Genomic DNA, 16,552 nt, shown 5'->3' with positions numbered 1-16,552 from the left:
TCATCTCCCCACAGCAAAAAACTACCTCACGTGAAATGTCAGTAGTGACGCAGTGGAGGAACGTGTGTCAGAACTCTGTATGTTACAAATGCCCTGTGTCCTTTGAGGTGGGTTTGAGTAATAAGCATTGGAAAAAAATAGCATCTGTTCAGTTGATGAAAAGGCGTTCCTACTTCCAACAACAACAAAAATGACTCTAAAAGAGGAGAGATCTCACTTACATGGGGACATCCCCCCCACCAAAAAAACCCCCTGAACTCATAGATAGAACAGATTAGTGGTTGCCAGATGTAGGGGGTGGGGGGATTGGGTGAAGGGGGTCAAACGGTACAAACTTACAGATATAAAATAAGTCCTGGGGACCTAATGGACAGCATGGTGACTAGGGTTAATAATACCGTACGGTGTATTTGCTACTCTCTTAGCAAAGAGAGTAGATCTTAAAAGTTCTCATAAGAAAAAAAGAATTAACTATGTGCGGTGATAGATGTTAACTAGATTTACTGTGTTGATCACTTCTCAGTATATACAGATATCACATCATTATGTTGTACACCTGGAACTAATATGTTACATGTCAGTTATACCTCAGTTTTTTTTTTTAATTAATTAATTAATTAATTTATTTTTGGCTGTGTTGGGTCTTCGTTTCTGTGCGAGGGCTTTCTCCAATTGTGGCAAGCGGGGGCCACTCTTCATCGCGGTGCGCGAGCCTCTCACTATCGCGGCCTCTCTTGTTGCGGAGCACAGGCTCCAGACGCGCAGGCTCAGTAGCTGTGGCTCACGGGCCCAGTTGCTCCGCGTCATGTGGGATCTTCCCAGACCAGGGCATGAACCCGTGTCCCCTGCATTGGCAGGCAGATTCTCAACCACTGCGCCACCAGGGAAGCCCTATACCTCAGTTTTTAAAATACTGTTTAAATCCTTGTACTAACACATTTTACCCACATCTCGTTTCTGGAATTCAGTATCTTCCAAGAGCAGGGACCCCCATGTCCCGGCCTGTTACATTAGACATCTTCTAAGCCAGGTTACTTCTTTACTAAGTCATTGCCGGCAAAAGAGGAGAGCTTTCTTTTGGCTGATTAACTTACTGCAGATTTAAATAGCCATATTAATCTTTCCATTACAAATCTATTTGACCTCTTTGTCTTTAAAAAAAAAAAAAAGAGCAGATCACATTTCAGGAACAGATTGTGACTTTATCGTGTAGGTTGCTAGACTCCTGAACCATGGTACTCAATGTGGGCCAAGTGAGCAGTTATGGGAGAAAAATAAGTGCGGTGCCCTGTTCTGGGTCTAAGACTGAGTTGTGTGTTTGGTTAAAGAATGTTCTCTTTTCTGTGAATCTGTAATTAGAACATGCCACACAGCATGGTATTTAAAGTCCATCATCATTATCCCTTTTTAGGGTTGTTTTCCTACCTTATTTTTAAACTCATTTTTTTCAAAGTTCAGGGAGGAGAATCATTCTAAAATCAGAAGAGAAAGGTAAGAGTTTAAAAGAAAAAAAAACTATTTTTTAAAAATGGGGCAACAGTAAGTTGAAATCTGTGATAGAGATTTTATCTTCTTAAATGATGATCACTAAACTTTCTGTGTAAAGGGTCAGAAGGTAAATATTTTAGGCTTTGAAGAGCTACGTCGTGTTTCCGTGGTAGCGGGGAGGAGATAGGTACTACTTCTTGCCCACGGAGGTACTGCAGTCACACACAGTTGGCCGGGGATTTATGATAATCTTCCAGGGAGGGGGGCCAGTAATTGAGGCAGGGATGCCCTCTACCACAGCCTCACCTGGAGATGAGCTCGGACATGTCTCCTTGTAGCCTTGTAGTCTCTGAGGCCCCCTTGTCTACCTAATGAAGAGTGGAGAACTTAATGAACCCAACACCAGTCTTCAGAGTTTTAACACAGCTCTTCCATGCGGTCATTATGGCTGTGTGTGTATGTTTCTTGATATTGCAGTTGCTCAATTACAGAAACATGATTGGGTTTTTCCCATTATGGAGCGGTTAAGAATGTTCATGTACCATTGAGAAGTACATAGGCTGATAGGCTGGGAGACAGTTTTTTTTAAATGATTAGCAATGACCAAGGTATAATTGCATACAATAAAATTCACCCATTGTAGATTCACGGTTGAGTGGATTTTAGTGCATTTATACAGTTGTGCAGCCATCAGCACAATCCAGTTTTAGAGTAGTTCCATCGACCCCCCCAGAGTTCCTTTTTCCACGTTGCAGGCAGCGTGCCCACCCTGACACCTAGCTCTGGGCATCTATTCATCTAGTTTCTGCATTGATGGATTTGCCTCTTCTCTACTTTTTGTGTGTAGCTTCTGTCACTTAGCATAATGTTTTTGAGATTCATCCTTGTTGGTGATTCTGTGATTTGTTTCTTATTACTAAGACTTGTGTAGATTTATCGCATTTTGTTTCTGAACCAGTTGATGGACATCTGAGTGTGTGGACAAAAAAATGTCGCCTGCCATTCCCGTAAAAAAATGAATGTGCCCACCATCAGCCACTGCAGTCGCCCTCAGTGGTGCCCCCTGAGGGGAATTCAGGATGGAGAAAAATAGGATCCTGACCCTAGATAGTTAAGATGCATATCTAAGGAATAATTTCAATGAGCCCAGACTCTTGCATCTTCCCACACGTAGAAAAACACTAAAATCATTAACTTGAGTTGTTGGGTTTTGTGGTTAGCAGTAATCTTTTGATGTTTGACCATATTTTTTTTTTTTTTCCAACACAAACTCCTATATATCCTGGCTCCTCCCTTACCTGTTTGCAACTGTTAACTCGGAACTATCTGAGAGGCTGGCTCCCAGGCTGTAGTCCTCCATAAGGTCCCCTAATAAAACGTAACTCGCAACTCTTAGGTTGTGCATTTTTCTTCTGTCGACAAGTGATTTCTAGTCTATGGCTATTATGAATAATGCCGCTACGAATGTTTGCTTACAAAGCTTTTTAAAAACTTTTTTTTTTTTTTTTTTTTTTTTTGAGTAGGTAGATATCAGGGAGTTGAATTCTTGGGACATATGGTGAGATTATGTTTTGATTTTTAAGAAACCGCCAAACTGTTTTCCAAGGTGGATATACCATTTTATATCACTGCCAGTTTCTCCACATTGTCACCAGCACTTGGTATGGTCAGTCTTTTTTTTATTATAGCCAGGAAATCATTTGTTGGCAATGGAAAAATGGAATCCCTGTGAACCTCATTTTTGAAGGGATGGTATTACTCGCCTCCTTATAGGATTGCTCTGAAGATCAAAGAGATGGGAATTTCTGTGCAAGTGCTTTGTCTTGTAAAACTATTACTGCTGATTATGTGCAGAAAAAGTTTTTAGAAGTTGAATTTAACACATATCTGTCTCAGATTAAGATGAAAACGTCCCAAGTTTTAATAAAACATCTATTTTATGATCTAACTTGTTCCACCTACTTTTAAAGGCATATCTTTGCTCCAAGTGTGAGTTTTCTCCGTCAGCTAGGAGCTTTCTCCATATGCCTGCATTGTACATTAGATTATCAGTCTTATTTAACAGTGACAGAATATAATGGTTTGCATATGGTGGGCACATTTTTCTTCCCCACTCAAACTTGGTTGGTCTGGTAAATGTCCTTCTGTGATTTCGTTTTCAAATGCTTGTGGGTGGCGTCTTTCCTGGACCTGGACGTATGTGTTCTAGTCGAATAGAATGGAAGCAGAAAGTTTGGGGGCTGAGCGAAACCACCCAGAACAATCTATGTAAAAATATCCATTTCACCAGTTTTACTTTGCAATTCTGATTCTGTGAAAATTGCCTGTTTAAACTTTTTCAAAGAACAAAGGGAGTGTTTTGAATGCATTTCGCTTCCTATCTGGGGAAGATACCGCTGTAGGTTTAGGAAAACTGGCCAGTGGGGCTCTAGATTTGACATCTGGGCTGGATTTTGTAAAACTTGTTTATCAGCAGCTCTTCACACCTGTTGAGAAGGACCTTTGGACTAAGGAGGTTGAGCTGTGTGTTTGATCATGTAAGAAGGACTGTGTCAACAAGGGCTTGGTCATACTTTCAAATGAGAAGGTGAAAAGAACCACAAGAAAACTCAAGTAAAAGAAACTGCATGCAGTGTACCCCCTGGGAGTTGGGAGGTTTATATTAATTCTGGTGACAATTTATATTAATTCAGTAATGTTTCATAACATAATCTTTATTCATACTAAATAGACAGTTTTGATACTTGGTAAACAGGGACATGAAATCCTTTTTGATCAAAGCAAAGCAGGTGATGGTCATAGCAAACAAACCTTTGGACTCAGGATTCTGGGATGGAGGTCCACTGTGAATTATTTTATGATTTTACCTAATGAGTAAAAGTTTTTACCATATGAGTTTGAAAATTTCCATTTGAGTGAGTGTGTGTGTGTGTGTGTGTGTGTATGTGTGTACATGGAGGTATTTGAAAGCTTTCAATGTTGCAGACTCTGACATGTGAATTTTAAAAAGGATGAAAAAGTAGTTCAGGCACTTGGAAGTCTCTTTCTAGAACATTACAAATACTGCAGTTTTGGTGTGGAATGATATTTGAAAGAGCAGTCTTAGAGATGCCTGTAGTAAACGTCCTTTTTGGAAAGGAGCTGTTTGCTAATAAAGAAATCGGGACTGACAAACAGCCGTGTCCTTCTTTCTGGATGTTACCTGTGTCTCAGCCCAAAGTGGGAATCGGAGGTCTGTGAATGACCTGTGCAGGCGTGGCAACTCGGCCGTGTTGGTGTTACGTGTGTTCTTTAAATGAGACAGTTCAGGGTTTATAGAGAAACACTTCATACTCATTTTTGATGCTGTTTTCCATCTTTATCATGGAGGATTTCAACCCCTCTACGGAGGGAAGGTTGAAGAAGTTTGGAGTTAACAACTTAAAATTCCCACAGTAAAGAGAAAGGGGATACCCATGTGGAGGTCCTTGTATAGGGTTGTAGCAGCGATGCTGGGAGAGTCGCAGAACTCGTAAGGGAAACAGGAGCCGGTGCCGTTTTAACCTTGGGCTCCAGCCACCTTGATCTTCTTGGTGGAAACGCTTGTGGAACCTCATGCACATGTGGCCCTGCCCCTGGGTCCCCCTCCTTCCAGAGCCCCAAGGTCTAGCTTGCTGACCCCAAATGCTTTCATTGAACTCAAGGGTGACTTAACGAGGGATCCTGAGTCACAGTGGTGACAACAAACGTTTTAGGTCCTGGCTGGTGTATTTCAAGCAGGATCATCATTGGCACTGAGGGAGTAACTTGTAAGTTGGATTTTTATATCTTAAACTTTCCGTTTTAGAAGGAGTTGTGTGTGATAACTGAACACTTAAAGGGACCTTTGTGTGTAGTTATGTTTTAGTTGTTGACTGACCTATTAGTGCATTTTATTTATTTCTGAATTACTTTAAGGAGACAGTGTGATGTGTGGAAAGAGCATGGAATTAGGAATCGGAAAGATTTGAGACCTGGCTTGGTCACCAGCTGTGTGACGTTAGGTAAGGACGTAAGCTCTGAACTTCAGTTTTGGGGCAGGGATTCCTATCTTACCAAAGGTTAGGTTAGTATTAGTATTACTGAGGCTCTTAGCATGTGACTGTGACACCTCATGGGCACTCCATTACTGGAAGCTACTATTTATGCTATTAGTAACACAACTTAAAGTAGCATAAAGTGATGAGTGTAGTTAGTTTACTTTTATCTTGCTTATCCCCTGGCTTCTCTCTGTGTTGAGAGTGGTAGTAATCCCTGAAACTAGAAGTTGAATGTATAACCAATATATTTTGAATATTTCACTTAACATTTCAAATCAAAACAGAAATTAAGCAGATCAATGAAATGAGGTTGAAAGTTCTAGAACAGAAGTTTATGTGCTATTTCAAGTGATAATTTTGGTATTAAATTTCCACTGTTTCATTTTTGTTGGAGTTAATGAAATTGTTGAGCAGAGTAGAAATAACATAATGAGATACTAAAGCGGTTTCAGCACATTGGGTATACATAAGTCATAAAGGTAATTCTTTTTTAAAAAAAATTAAGTATTTTTTTATTGAAGTAGAGTTGATTTAGAATATTGTGTTACTTGCAGGTGTATAGCATAGTGATTCACTAGTTTTGCAGATTATATTCCATTATAGGTTAATGGATATAATGTAAGATAATGGATATGATTCCCTGTGCTATAGAGTATATCCTTGTTGCTTATCTATTTTATATATAATAGTTTGTATTTGTTAATCCCATACCCCTAATTTGTCCCTCTTCCCTCCCTTTTCCCTTTGGTAACCCCTAGTCTGTTTTCTATATCTGTGAGTCTGTTTCTGTTTTACATATACATTCATTTGTATTATTTTTTTAGATTCCACATATAAGTGATATCATACAGTATTTGTCTTTCTCTGTCTTACTTCACTAAGCATAATTTATCTAGGTCCATCCACGTTGCTGCAAATGGCAGTATTTCATTATTTTTTATGGCTGAGTAATTTCCACACACACACACACACACACACACACACACACACATCTTCTTTATCCAGTTATCTGTTGATGGGCACTTGGGTTGCTTCCCTGTCTGGCTATTGTAAATAGTGCTGCTGTGAACATTGGGGTGAGTGTTTCTTTTGTAACTAATGTTTTTGTTTTTTCTGGATATGTACCCAGGAGTGGAATTGCTGGATCATGTGGTAGTTCAACTTTTAGTTTTTTAAGGAACCTCCGTACTGTTTGCATAGTGGCTGCACCAATTTACATTCCCATCACCATGTACAAGAATTCCCATAAAGATAACTCTTTATAATTTGACCAGTGAACACCCAATAATTTCTTCAAACTTTTTTTTATCACTTGTCCTTGAAAACAAACAGTTTTCATATTGTGAAATCAAAGAAAGAGGAAGTTCAGCATTGAAAAGCTAAGTATTATGGTTGTCATTTTATTTGTCCAGAGGAGAAATTAAAAAGGGAAATGAAATCAATGCCAAAAAAATTGTGCCCCAGGTTAAAACAGTAGGATCTGGAAGTTGTTATCTGTTGGGATATCATCGCAAACTTTGCGGTGCATTTGGTGTCTGGTGGAATCCTACCAAAATTCATACCAGTGGCTTGGGTTGTGATATTTACTAAAACTTACCCCTCTCTTGGAGAGTCTAGTTGACACGTGGATTTGGTCCAAGTAGGAAGTCAGTGGAGTGTCCTGATGCCCTCCAAGTGGGCAAGTGCATGGGGCCTGGACCCGGGAAGATGGAGCCCGAAGGTCCCAAAGAGTTCTTGACTTGGGGTGAAGCAGTGTGGTGACCTTTTTAAACTTGTGGTTTCTGGATGTGTGATGCTGGGCAAGTTTCTTTACCTCTAGGCCTCCACTTCTCCATCTGTAAAATGGGATGATAATGGTGCTTGCCTCAAAGGGTGTGTGTGAAGAGATAATCCACATAAATCAATTGCATTTTAATTAATTAATTAATTAATATTTTGTTTTTGGCTGTGTTGGGTCTTCATTGCTGCGCACGGGGGCTACTTTTCGTTGCAGTGCACGGGCTTCTCATTGCGGTGGCTTCTGTTGTTGTGGAGCACAGGCTCTAGGCACGCAGGCTCAGTAGTTGTGGCGCACGGGCTTAGTTGCTCTGTGGCATGTGGGATCTTCCCGGACCAGGGCTCGAACCCGTGTCCTCTGCATTGGCAGGTGGATTCTTAACTACTGCGCCACTAGGGAAGTCCCTCAGTTGTGTTTTAGTACTATTTTCTCTGTCCTTTCTCTGTCTGGTGGGACTCTGTCTCAGTCACACTTGTACACGTGTAAGGCTGTGGGTGATGCTTTCTTTGAAGATTCATTCCTTGCTTATTTGAGAAAGATGTTTGCTTTTCAAAAGGTGATTTTTAAGGCATGTAGTAGTCATAGTAATTTTAAGAGTGGTGTTTTGCCACAAAATGCAATCCAAACTCATAGTTAAATCCTGCTTGTTTTGTTTACAGGGGACACGGGTCTGGCTGAGAGAAAATGGCCAGCATTTTCCAAGTACCGTAAATTCCTGTGCAGAGGGCATCGTTGTCTTCCGGACGGACTATGGTCAGGTGAGCGGAGTCCCTGCAGCTTCGTGACATCCGTGTTCTGCTTCCTCGGGTGGCCCTACGTAAGGGCACGTGTGCTCATTCTCGTCGCCCCTCATACTTTAAACATCTTTTCTCAGTGATACAACAGAATCCCAAAAGGAATGTGTAATGCACACCTCAAGTGTGTGAGAGACACAATAAAAAATTCTCCCAAATGGAAATCAAAGTGTTCTAACTAGTACTGGACAGAGGAGCCCTGCACTTGGCTGGTTTCCTTCCTGGGGATCAGGAAGAATCAGAAGTATAGGGTGCAAGCAATTTGAGAAAAAGTTCAAATATATCAGTACTTCCCAGTTGGTTTCATGACCACTTTCCCTTAAAATTCGTCCGCTTTCCTAGTGTTGGAACTGCTGACCTGCCAGTGAGACTGTGGCAGTGTCCTGGCCCCTGTAAGGACGGGATGCACCAAACCGCCTGACCTGAGCCTCCTCATGCACCTTGTGAAGCAACTGAAGAATCTCCTTCTGTGTGTGGGAACCACTGCTCCAGGGTCCCTATTCTTTAGTGGAAAACAAGTGAAAAGCCATATCACTGAAAACAAATACCTGAATCCAGAAACTGGCCCACTGATTGTATTTGGACAGTGGTGAAAGGAGCCCAGTTTCTCTATTTTATAAGGAAACCAATTTAAAAATTTTTAAATTGAAGTATAGTTAATTTACAGTGTTGTGTTAGTTTCAGGTGTATAGCACAGTGATTCAGTTATATGTAAATTTTTTTTTTTTTCAGATTCTTTTCCATTATAGGTTATTACAAGATATTGAGTAGAGTTCCCTGTGCTACACAGTAGGTCCTTGTTGGTTACCTATCTTATATATAGTCGTGTTTGTCTTTAATCCCAAGGAATTTTAATTTTAGAAATGGGTACCTCGCACAGAGACACATATTAAAATGTAAGACATAAAGGACTAAAAGGACATCATATGCCAGTATTTAAAACTCTCAGTTGCTGAATTTTGTTTGCAAGTTGTGTTGAGAACAAAATCTTCAAGGTCAGTGTTGTATAGTTTGTGGCTGTTGGGCTACTTGGTTATCAAACCCTTGAGCAGAGATGATCCTCTTGGTGGTACATTCCTCATTTCTTGGCTTAATAAGCAGTGATGTTTCTGGGCTATTTTGCAATTCCTCCGTTACTTTTTCATCCGAGAGTCTTGAATGGTGCTTCAGTATTTGTCTGGTGGTGAAGATACAGCTGTGATGTGCAGATGGAGAGAGGGGGGTGGGTGCAGGGAGCGGGGAGCAAAGAGACCACTGGGAATCCAGTGTCTCCCAGTCACTGATGCCCAGTCTGTTCTCTTTCCCATCAGATTCTCGGGTAGTGTGATGTGACCTGTAAACTAAGGACCAAGTGACCCAGCCAGCATATTTCTGTCTTGCCTTCTCTCCTCCCCTCTTGCCATCTCACCTTCCCCAGATGAGAATTCAGTTTCTTTCAGGCCTTGTACATACTTCTCAAGATGATAATAAAAAAGGAAAACAATATTTAAACCGTGTACCTGACTTGACAGGACTTAATGGGGAATTCTTTTCTTTTTTTTCGACTTATTTTTTAATCCCAAAGATACTTTACTTTTTTCCCCTTTTTTCCTCTTAAGAAAAATTGTGATAAAAACCACATAACGTTAAAATTCCCAGCTTAACCACGTTGAAGTGTATAGTTCAGTAGTGTTAAGTCCGTTCCCATTGTCAGGCAGTAGATCTCTAGAACTGTTTCATCTTGTAATACTGAGACTCTGTACCTAGCAAACGCTTTAATTCCCCATCTCACCTCCCCCAGCACTTGGCAACCACCTTTCTACTTTCTGTCTCTATGATTTTGACTTCTTTAGATACTTATATGAGTGGAATCATAACAGTCTTTTTCCTTTTCTGTTACTGGCTTATTTTGCTTAACGGAGTATCTTCGAGATTCTGAAGGTGCTTTCTACTCCTATCAAACTTCGCTTTGCTCCGCTCTGCAGAGGCGTCGCAGCAATTCTAGCAGTCTCTTAGTGCTACTTACTGTGTCGCGTGGTCAGCAGTCTGTGTCCTGTGACACCATTGCCAGCTGGTCAACGGGCAGCCCTCCGTGAGGCATGGAAAGGGTTGGTCAGGCCAGCAGTTCTGTTCCCTCTTGACAGTATTTATGGATTGTGGCTTTAGAAAGAACGAAACCAGAAAAGTATATACTTAAACATGGAAACAACTCCCAAATTTGACTTCGAGTCTTCAATCGGTCGTCAAATCCTTGGTCTTACACTGTCCGCTCTGTCATTCCCAAGTATGACAACTATAATTAGCTTGGTGACCCATGTAGGAAATACAGGGTTTAAAATGTGACAAGAGTGAGGCAGGTTGGAAAGACGTGGATGAGACGTGGATCAAGAGCTGGCAGTGGCCAGAAGACTTTTGTTTCTCTCTTTCCTGACCTACTTCTTCCTCTCTTGACATTACAGATTCCCTGTGGAACATACAGGCGTCGCCACCAAGGGTTAGAAGTTCATTACCTGGTTCTGGTCCCCAGGACAGGCACACCCGCTGTTTATCTGATGTAGATTCCTGAAGGAATCAGGGTCAGAGATGTAGAGCATGACCTTGTCCTGATCAAACCCGTGGTAACTTTTCAAAGTATGGGCTCATTTCAGCCCAATTTGGTATGTTATTAAAGGGTGTTAGGATATTGGTGTTTCTACAGAAAGGGAGAATGGGGAGTTATTTAATGGGTCCAGAGTTTTAGTTTTGGAAGATGAAAAAGTTCTGAAGATGCATCATGGTGATGGTTGCACAACAGTGTGAATGTGCCTGATGCCACTGAACTGTACACTTAAAATTTGCCATTGTCATCCTTTTTATGTCAGTGTGTACATCTTACCACAATAGAAAAAAGAAGATATCAGTGTTTGAGGTCAAATGGTAACGGGTAAAAGCTGTCAAGTGGGTATTTTTCTGTATCTTTATGAACAGTTCTAGTAAAATTTTTATGTTACCAAAATAGGACCTCTCAGAATCTGTGAACAGCTTCCAAACTATTAGTTGAATTTCCCTTTGGTTTACTGTACAGGAATCACCTGGGGGTCTTGTTTCGGATGCAGATTCTGATCGGCAGGTCTGGGCTGGGGGCTGAGAGTCTGCATTTCTCACCAGCTACCTGGTGGTATGGACGTTGCTAGTCCATGTTTGAGTCGTGAGGGTTTATAAGACTTTGCGGAGAACTGCCTTAGGGTCGTAGTTACTACAGTGAAAAGCAGGAAGTACTCTCAATCCCCTCTGTGTACCACCCGTGCTACTGTTTTGGACGAAGCAAAGGTAAGGAAAAGAGCTTGAGGTAGCGGTGGAAAATTTTCCCTAGGCCTTGAGAAGCTTTCCCTTTCTCTTTGGGCATTCCATCCCTCACCCCACCCCACCCCCAATTCCAGCAATCATTTCACCTGAAGCGTGGCCAGGGGTTGTGCTAACTGCAGCGAAATAGTGCTCAGGTGGATTAAAAAGCAGTTTTCAAAATCCTGTTTCGTGTTGGAAACCAAGCGGAGCCACAAGTAACTAAAATCCTAAAACGAGGTCACGGGAACAGGGGGTAGATAGGAGATAATACGGTGTCGTTTTTGGTGAGAGCCCTAAAGGGCCCGTTTTCTTATTTCATTCAGTCTCTGAGGGTTTTGCACATTTGCTCAGCTGTTCTTTTTTCGCCAAGGAGATAGTTTTATATTAATCTAAAATTCCACTCCACGCCAAAATTTAAACTACTGTAGGTTGGTCCAAGGAGTGCAGAGGACCAAAACATTCCCATTTGACTCATAACTTATGTTATACTCGCTGTGAAGTATTTGCAGATGGGAAAAGAAAAGTGCGAGTGACACGCTAACACGCTTCGAAAAAATGCATAGTTGTGGCTTCTGGAGCACTAAGCACATGGGTAGGTCAGCACATGCTCTGCAAGTTAGAAATGACTTGTCTTCTTGCACTTGAAGCCTTGGACAGAGTTGTAGCAGAGCACCATGCTTTTGTGGTTCTGCAGGGTCCAGATTTGGCTAAAAGATCGACTCTGGTGAAAAGGGTAGGATGGAAGTTGGCACTGAATGTTTGTCTTTTCTAAAACGTTCACCAGACACGTGGGTGATCACTGAAGCACCCTTTTGGAACACTGTAGAATTGACTAATGAGTTTTAAATTAGATTTTTCACTTTGAGAGTCAACAATTTTATTATCTTTCCTGAAAAGAGCCTAATTTGATCGCTCTGAAATAGCTTATAGTGATATCAATTTACCTAATTGTATTTTAAGGGGTGGTTTTTTAACTTACCCCAGTCAACTTAATCAAGACACTTACTCTCTGCAACCATCCTGTTGGGTTTTCTGTTTACATTGTCTCTCTATGGGGTCTTCTGAAATATTTTACTGGCTGGAGAACTAATCGTCCCAATCTACAAGTAAATGCCCTCCTCTGTGCCCTTCTCTTATTTGCACCAAGTATAATTAGACTCGGTTTTAAAAGTTATTCTTCTCATTTTATTAATCCACAAAAAGGCCGTTAGATTGCCTGGTTCTTTCAAGTCATCCCCCGCCTCCAAGATAGTCAGAATTCCTCAGGCCACACAGGAAACATAACCCTCGTTATTTATAATCACATCTCCCATTTAAAGCCATCTCTAACCTTTTGGGTTTGACCTTCACTTTGACTTGTTGGAATTAATACTGTGGGCCCAATTTTGTCAAACTTGATGGGTTAGTGTAGTGATTTTTCATTGCGTTTTTGGTTATTTTTCATACACTTTCTGCTCTGTCCAGCTGCTTTTCTTTGCTTTTTTTTACCCCTTCACTTTGCCCCCATTGATTGGTGTCTTTTTGTGTCCCTTGAATGTCATATGGATGTGGCAGCCTTTGACCTTTCCACATCCCGTACGGGTCCACTCCTGTGTCACAGAGAAATCTCCCGCAAGCCTGTTGAGTGCTGGAAAATTGACCGTGGGACAGCCCAGAATGTCTCCCATTTCAGAGCTCCGAATGTTACCCTGCAACCCCGCTGATTGTCAGGAATCAGACAACTAGAACTGAGTGATTTCAACTTGAGGGGGGAACAGGTCAGATCTGACTTCTCAAGGGAAGTGTGGAGCCTGGAGCTTTTAACCGAGTTGAGAATGTCATCCGAGAGGAAGCTGACTGCACACGCTGGCCCCCGAGAGCCCAGGAACGCCAGCCCTTTTCAGCAGCCGCAGAAGCCGCCTTCCTGGCTTCACTGGCAAAGCCAGCTGTTGGCAGAGACAGGTGCCGGGGTAAAGAGGTCTCCCCGGCCAGCTCCTTCTCTGTGAGCGGATGCGGAGTGAGTGAGCAGCAGTTGGCATGGCCCCCCAAGTCGGGTAGGGCCCCCCAAGGCAGCTCCCGTGAATGGTGGCGGCAGGCGGGGGAAAACCAGCAGGGCGACAGCTAAACTTACAAAGATGGAGGGAAGGAGTTTGGGGGGACGACGTTAATGATGCAGAAGTGGTGTCATTAGGATACTGTGACTCTCAGAGCCGAACTCTTGAACAACAGGACAGATTCTTTGCAGTCAACTGGCCTGCACATAATTCCCTTGCTTTTATGTTGTTTAAAAAACAAAAAGTAGGGCTTCCCTGGTGCCGCAGTGGTTAAGAATCCGGCTGCCAATGCAGGGGACACGGGTTCGACCCCTGGTCCGGGAAGATCCCACATGCCGCGGAGCAACTGGGCTCGTGCACCACAACTACTGAGCCTGCGCTCTAGAGCCCACAAGCCACAACTACTGAAGCCCGCGTGCCACAACTACTGAGCCAGCGTTCTACAACTGCTGAAGCCCGCATGCCTAGAGCCCGTGCTCCGCAACAAGAGAAGCCACTGCAATGAGAAGCCCGCACACTGCAACGAAGAGTAGCCCCCGCTCGCCGCAACTAGAGAAAGCCCGCACGCAGCAACGAAGACCCAACGCAGCCAGAAATAAATAAATTAAATAAATAAATTTAAAACAAACAAAAAACCAAAAAGTATATTCTATCCCCTTTTCAATCTTTTTTCTCCTTTTTGGTAAAGAGAAACAGTCTCATATTAATGCACTTATTGGGGGGAAACTTTACCCATTTTTTCCTCAAAAGGAAAGAAACAGATTATATTTTCGCTCCCTGTAGCCTCTCAAGTGTCAGATAACCCTGGTGTTGCAGTCGGTGCTTCCAGCCAAATTAACCTGTGGGTTCCGTTGAACCACAGGAAGTCGCCATCTCTGTAGGATGAGGGAGCTGAAAAGGCAGTTTTCCTGTGGTTATGCCTAAGAGTATGTTAATTGCCCTCTATTTTAATTGTGTGTTTTAGCTTATCGATATGTTTTTGATTTAAAGGTAGAATTTTTGGCATAAAGTTTAACAAAGTAGTTTTTTTGCAGTCCAGTTGAGAGGCAAAGCATATCCCTAAAATAGTATACAGCCCTGGCTTTTGGGGTACCACTGCCGTATTAAATTCTGTTGTGTGTGTTAACAGCTATGACATTGTATTCCTTTTGGGGTTTTCAACTTTTTGGATGGATGTGTAAAATATTTGTTATGATTGATCTCTCCTGCAAAGGTCCAAAAATTTTTTAAAAATTTTAACCATTTTTAGAATGGAAGTATAGTTAATTGACAATGTTGTGTTAGTTTCAGGTATATAGCAAAGTGATTCAGTTATACATATGTATAAATATCTATTCTTTTTCAGATGCTTTTCCGTTATAGGTTATTACAAGATATTGAATATAGTTCCCTGTGCTATACAGTAGGTCCTTGTTGTCTGTTTTATATACAGTACTTTGTTGATCCAAAGCTCCTAATTTATCCCTCTCCTCCCCTCCTTCCCCTTTGGTAACCATAAATTTGTTTTCTATGTCTGTGAGTCTATTTCTGTTTTGGAAATAAGTTCCTTTGTGTCATTTTTTTGATTCCACATGTAAGTGATATCACATGATTTTTGTCTTTCTCTGTCTGACTTACTTCAACAAATGTCCAAATTTGAGCTGAAAGAAAAATGAACGGGTAAATATGCAATTTATTTTTTTGAACTGGAATTTGGGCTTTCTTGTGTGTGTGTGTTTATTTGTGGTAAATGTAAATTACATAGAAATGACTATTTTAAATGTTTCTGAGTGTACAATTCAGTGGCATTAATTACATTCATAATGTGTACAGCCATCACCACTATTTCCAAAACTTTTTCATCACTCCAAACAGAAACTCTGTAACCATTAAGCGCTAACTCCCTGTGCAATTTATTGTTAAACTACTTTCCTGTTGGATACCTTTTCTTGTGCTGCTTCAAGGTATACAAGTGCGTTAGAAACTGTGGTTTGTTGTCCTTCTTAAGGAATAGACACTGTCAAGAAAGAAGTGGTGTAGACCTAGCTCAAGAGTCCAAGGATGGAGAATTGAATGTTGACTTAGGTCTGCTGACCACCGATGGGCATTTGGCGCTGACCTTGTGATGTGTGCATGGGGGTGGATGGTGCTGCCCCTGTGGGTGGGTGAAGGGCCCTTCTCAAGAGGAAGGTGGCTGCACGGCCATCCAGAAAGCCAGAGGAAAGAGGGACATGCTGGTGACAAGTGGCAGATAATTTTTCAAAAAATCAGATGTGTGCGATTTCCTTTGTTTAACTTCAGTATGGGTCCATCTGTTATTCTTGGAATTCACTTCCATCAAAACAATGCAGCTGTATTAAGCTGGGAAACTCTTAAATTCCTGTGCTTTTCTCACATTTTGCTATTTCATCCTGGAAATACCCGTCTCTGAGATGGATATTAAACACCAGCCTGTGGAGTTTCCTAGAGTCAGAAGTCTATGCTCTAGAGACTGAACACCACTGGGGCTTTGTCTTGCTTTAAAGACCAAGTAGACTGCAGTTTGTCCAACTTTCTTGGTTTAGAATGAAAAAATTGTTTGTAGGCCTGAAAGCCACATGATTGACTATCTAGATCTCTTCCAAGAATCTGGTTTGGCATCTTGTAGCTCAAAGATGGAAAGTCAAATAATTTTCACTCTGGGAATATAGGAAAAAAACAATGTCTGATTGTTGGTGCACTAAGTTCCAGGAAAAAACATGTGCATATTTGTAAATCTGCATAGCTCTGTGCAGACACTTGCTTACTGTAACTTGGGAAGAGGTTGTCACTCTAGCCGACTAAGGGCTTGTCTTTCCCTTTTGAGAACTTGGGTCCTGCAGAGATGTGCCTGGCCTTCCCCACCTTCATTCAGGGATGCATGCCTGGTTGAAGACCTTTTCACAGAGGCCTTTTCAACCTTTCCATCCAAGAGGGCCACTACCTTGACATTGTATCATGTGTGATTATTTGATTTTTTTTTTTTTTTCCTGTGTCTCCTCACCAAGCTCTCTGAGAATGGACACACTGCTATGTCCTTAGCTCCTAGAAGCAGAGCCTGGCCCGTGAAGGCACTCAAATGCTGAATGCGTGGTGAAGCTC

The 16,552-nt window shown here is 41.7% G+C and overlaps 1 protein-coding gene across 1 annotated transcript in view; it reads left to right on the top strand.

Moving 5' to 3' along the window:
* Positions 1-16,552, top strand: part of MYO10 (myosin X) — a 214,324-nt gene that overhangs the window by 39,115 nt on the left and 158,657 nt on the right. The window contains exon 2 of the mRNA XM_059916137.1: positions 7,983-8,081. Within this exon, the coding sequence (XP_059772120.1) occupies positions 7,983-8,081 (99 nt within the window). The remainder of the gene's footprint in view (positions 1-7,982; positions 8,082-16,552) is intronic.

Source organism: Balaenoptera ricei, chromosome 3 (genome assembly GCF_028023285.1).
Source record: "Balaenoptera ricei isolate mBalRic1 chromosome 3, mBalRic1.hap2, whole genome shotgun sequence".
In the NCBI taxonomy this organism is placed as follows: domain Eukaryota; kingdom Metazoa; phylum Chordata; class Mammalia; order Artiodactyla; family Balaenopteridae; genus Balaenoptera; species Balaenoptera ricei.
Note: the sequence above shows the minus strand (reverse complement) of the source record. Positions and strands in the feature narration are given on the sequence as shown.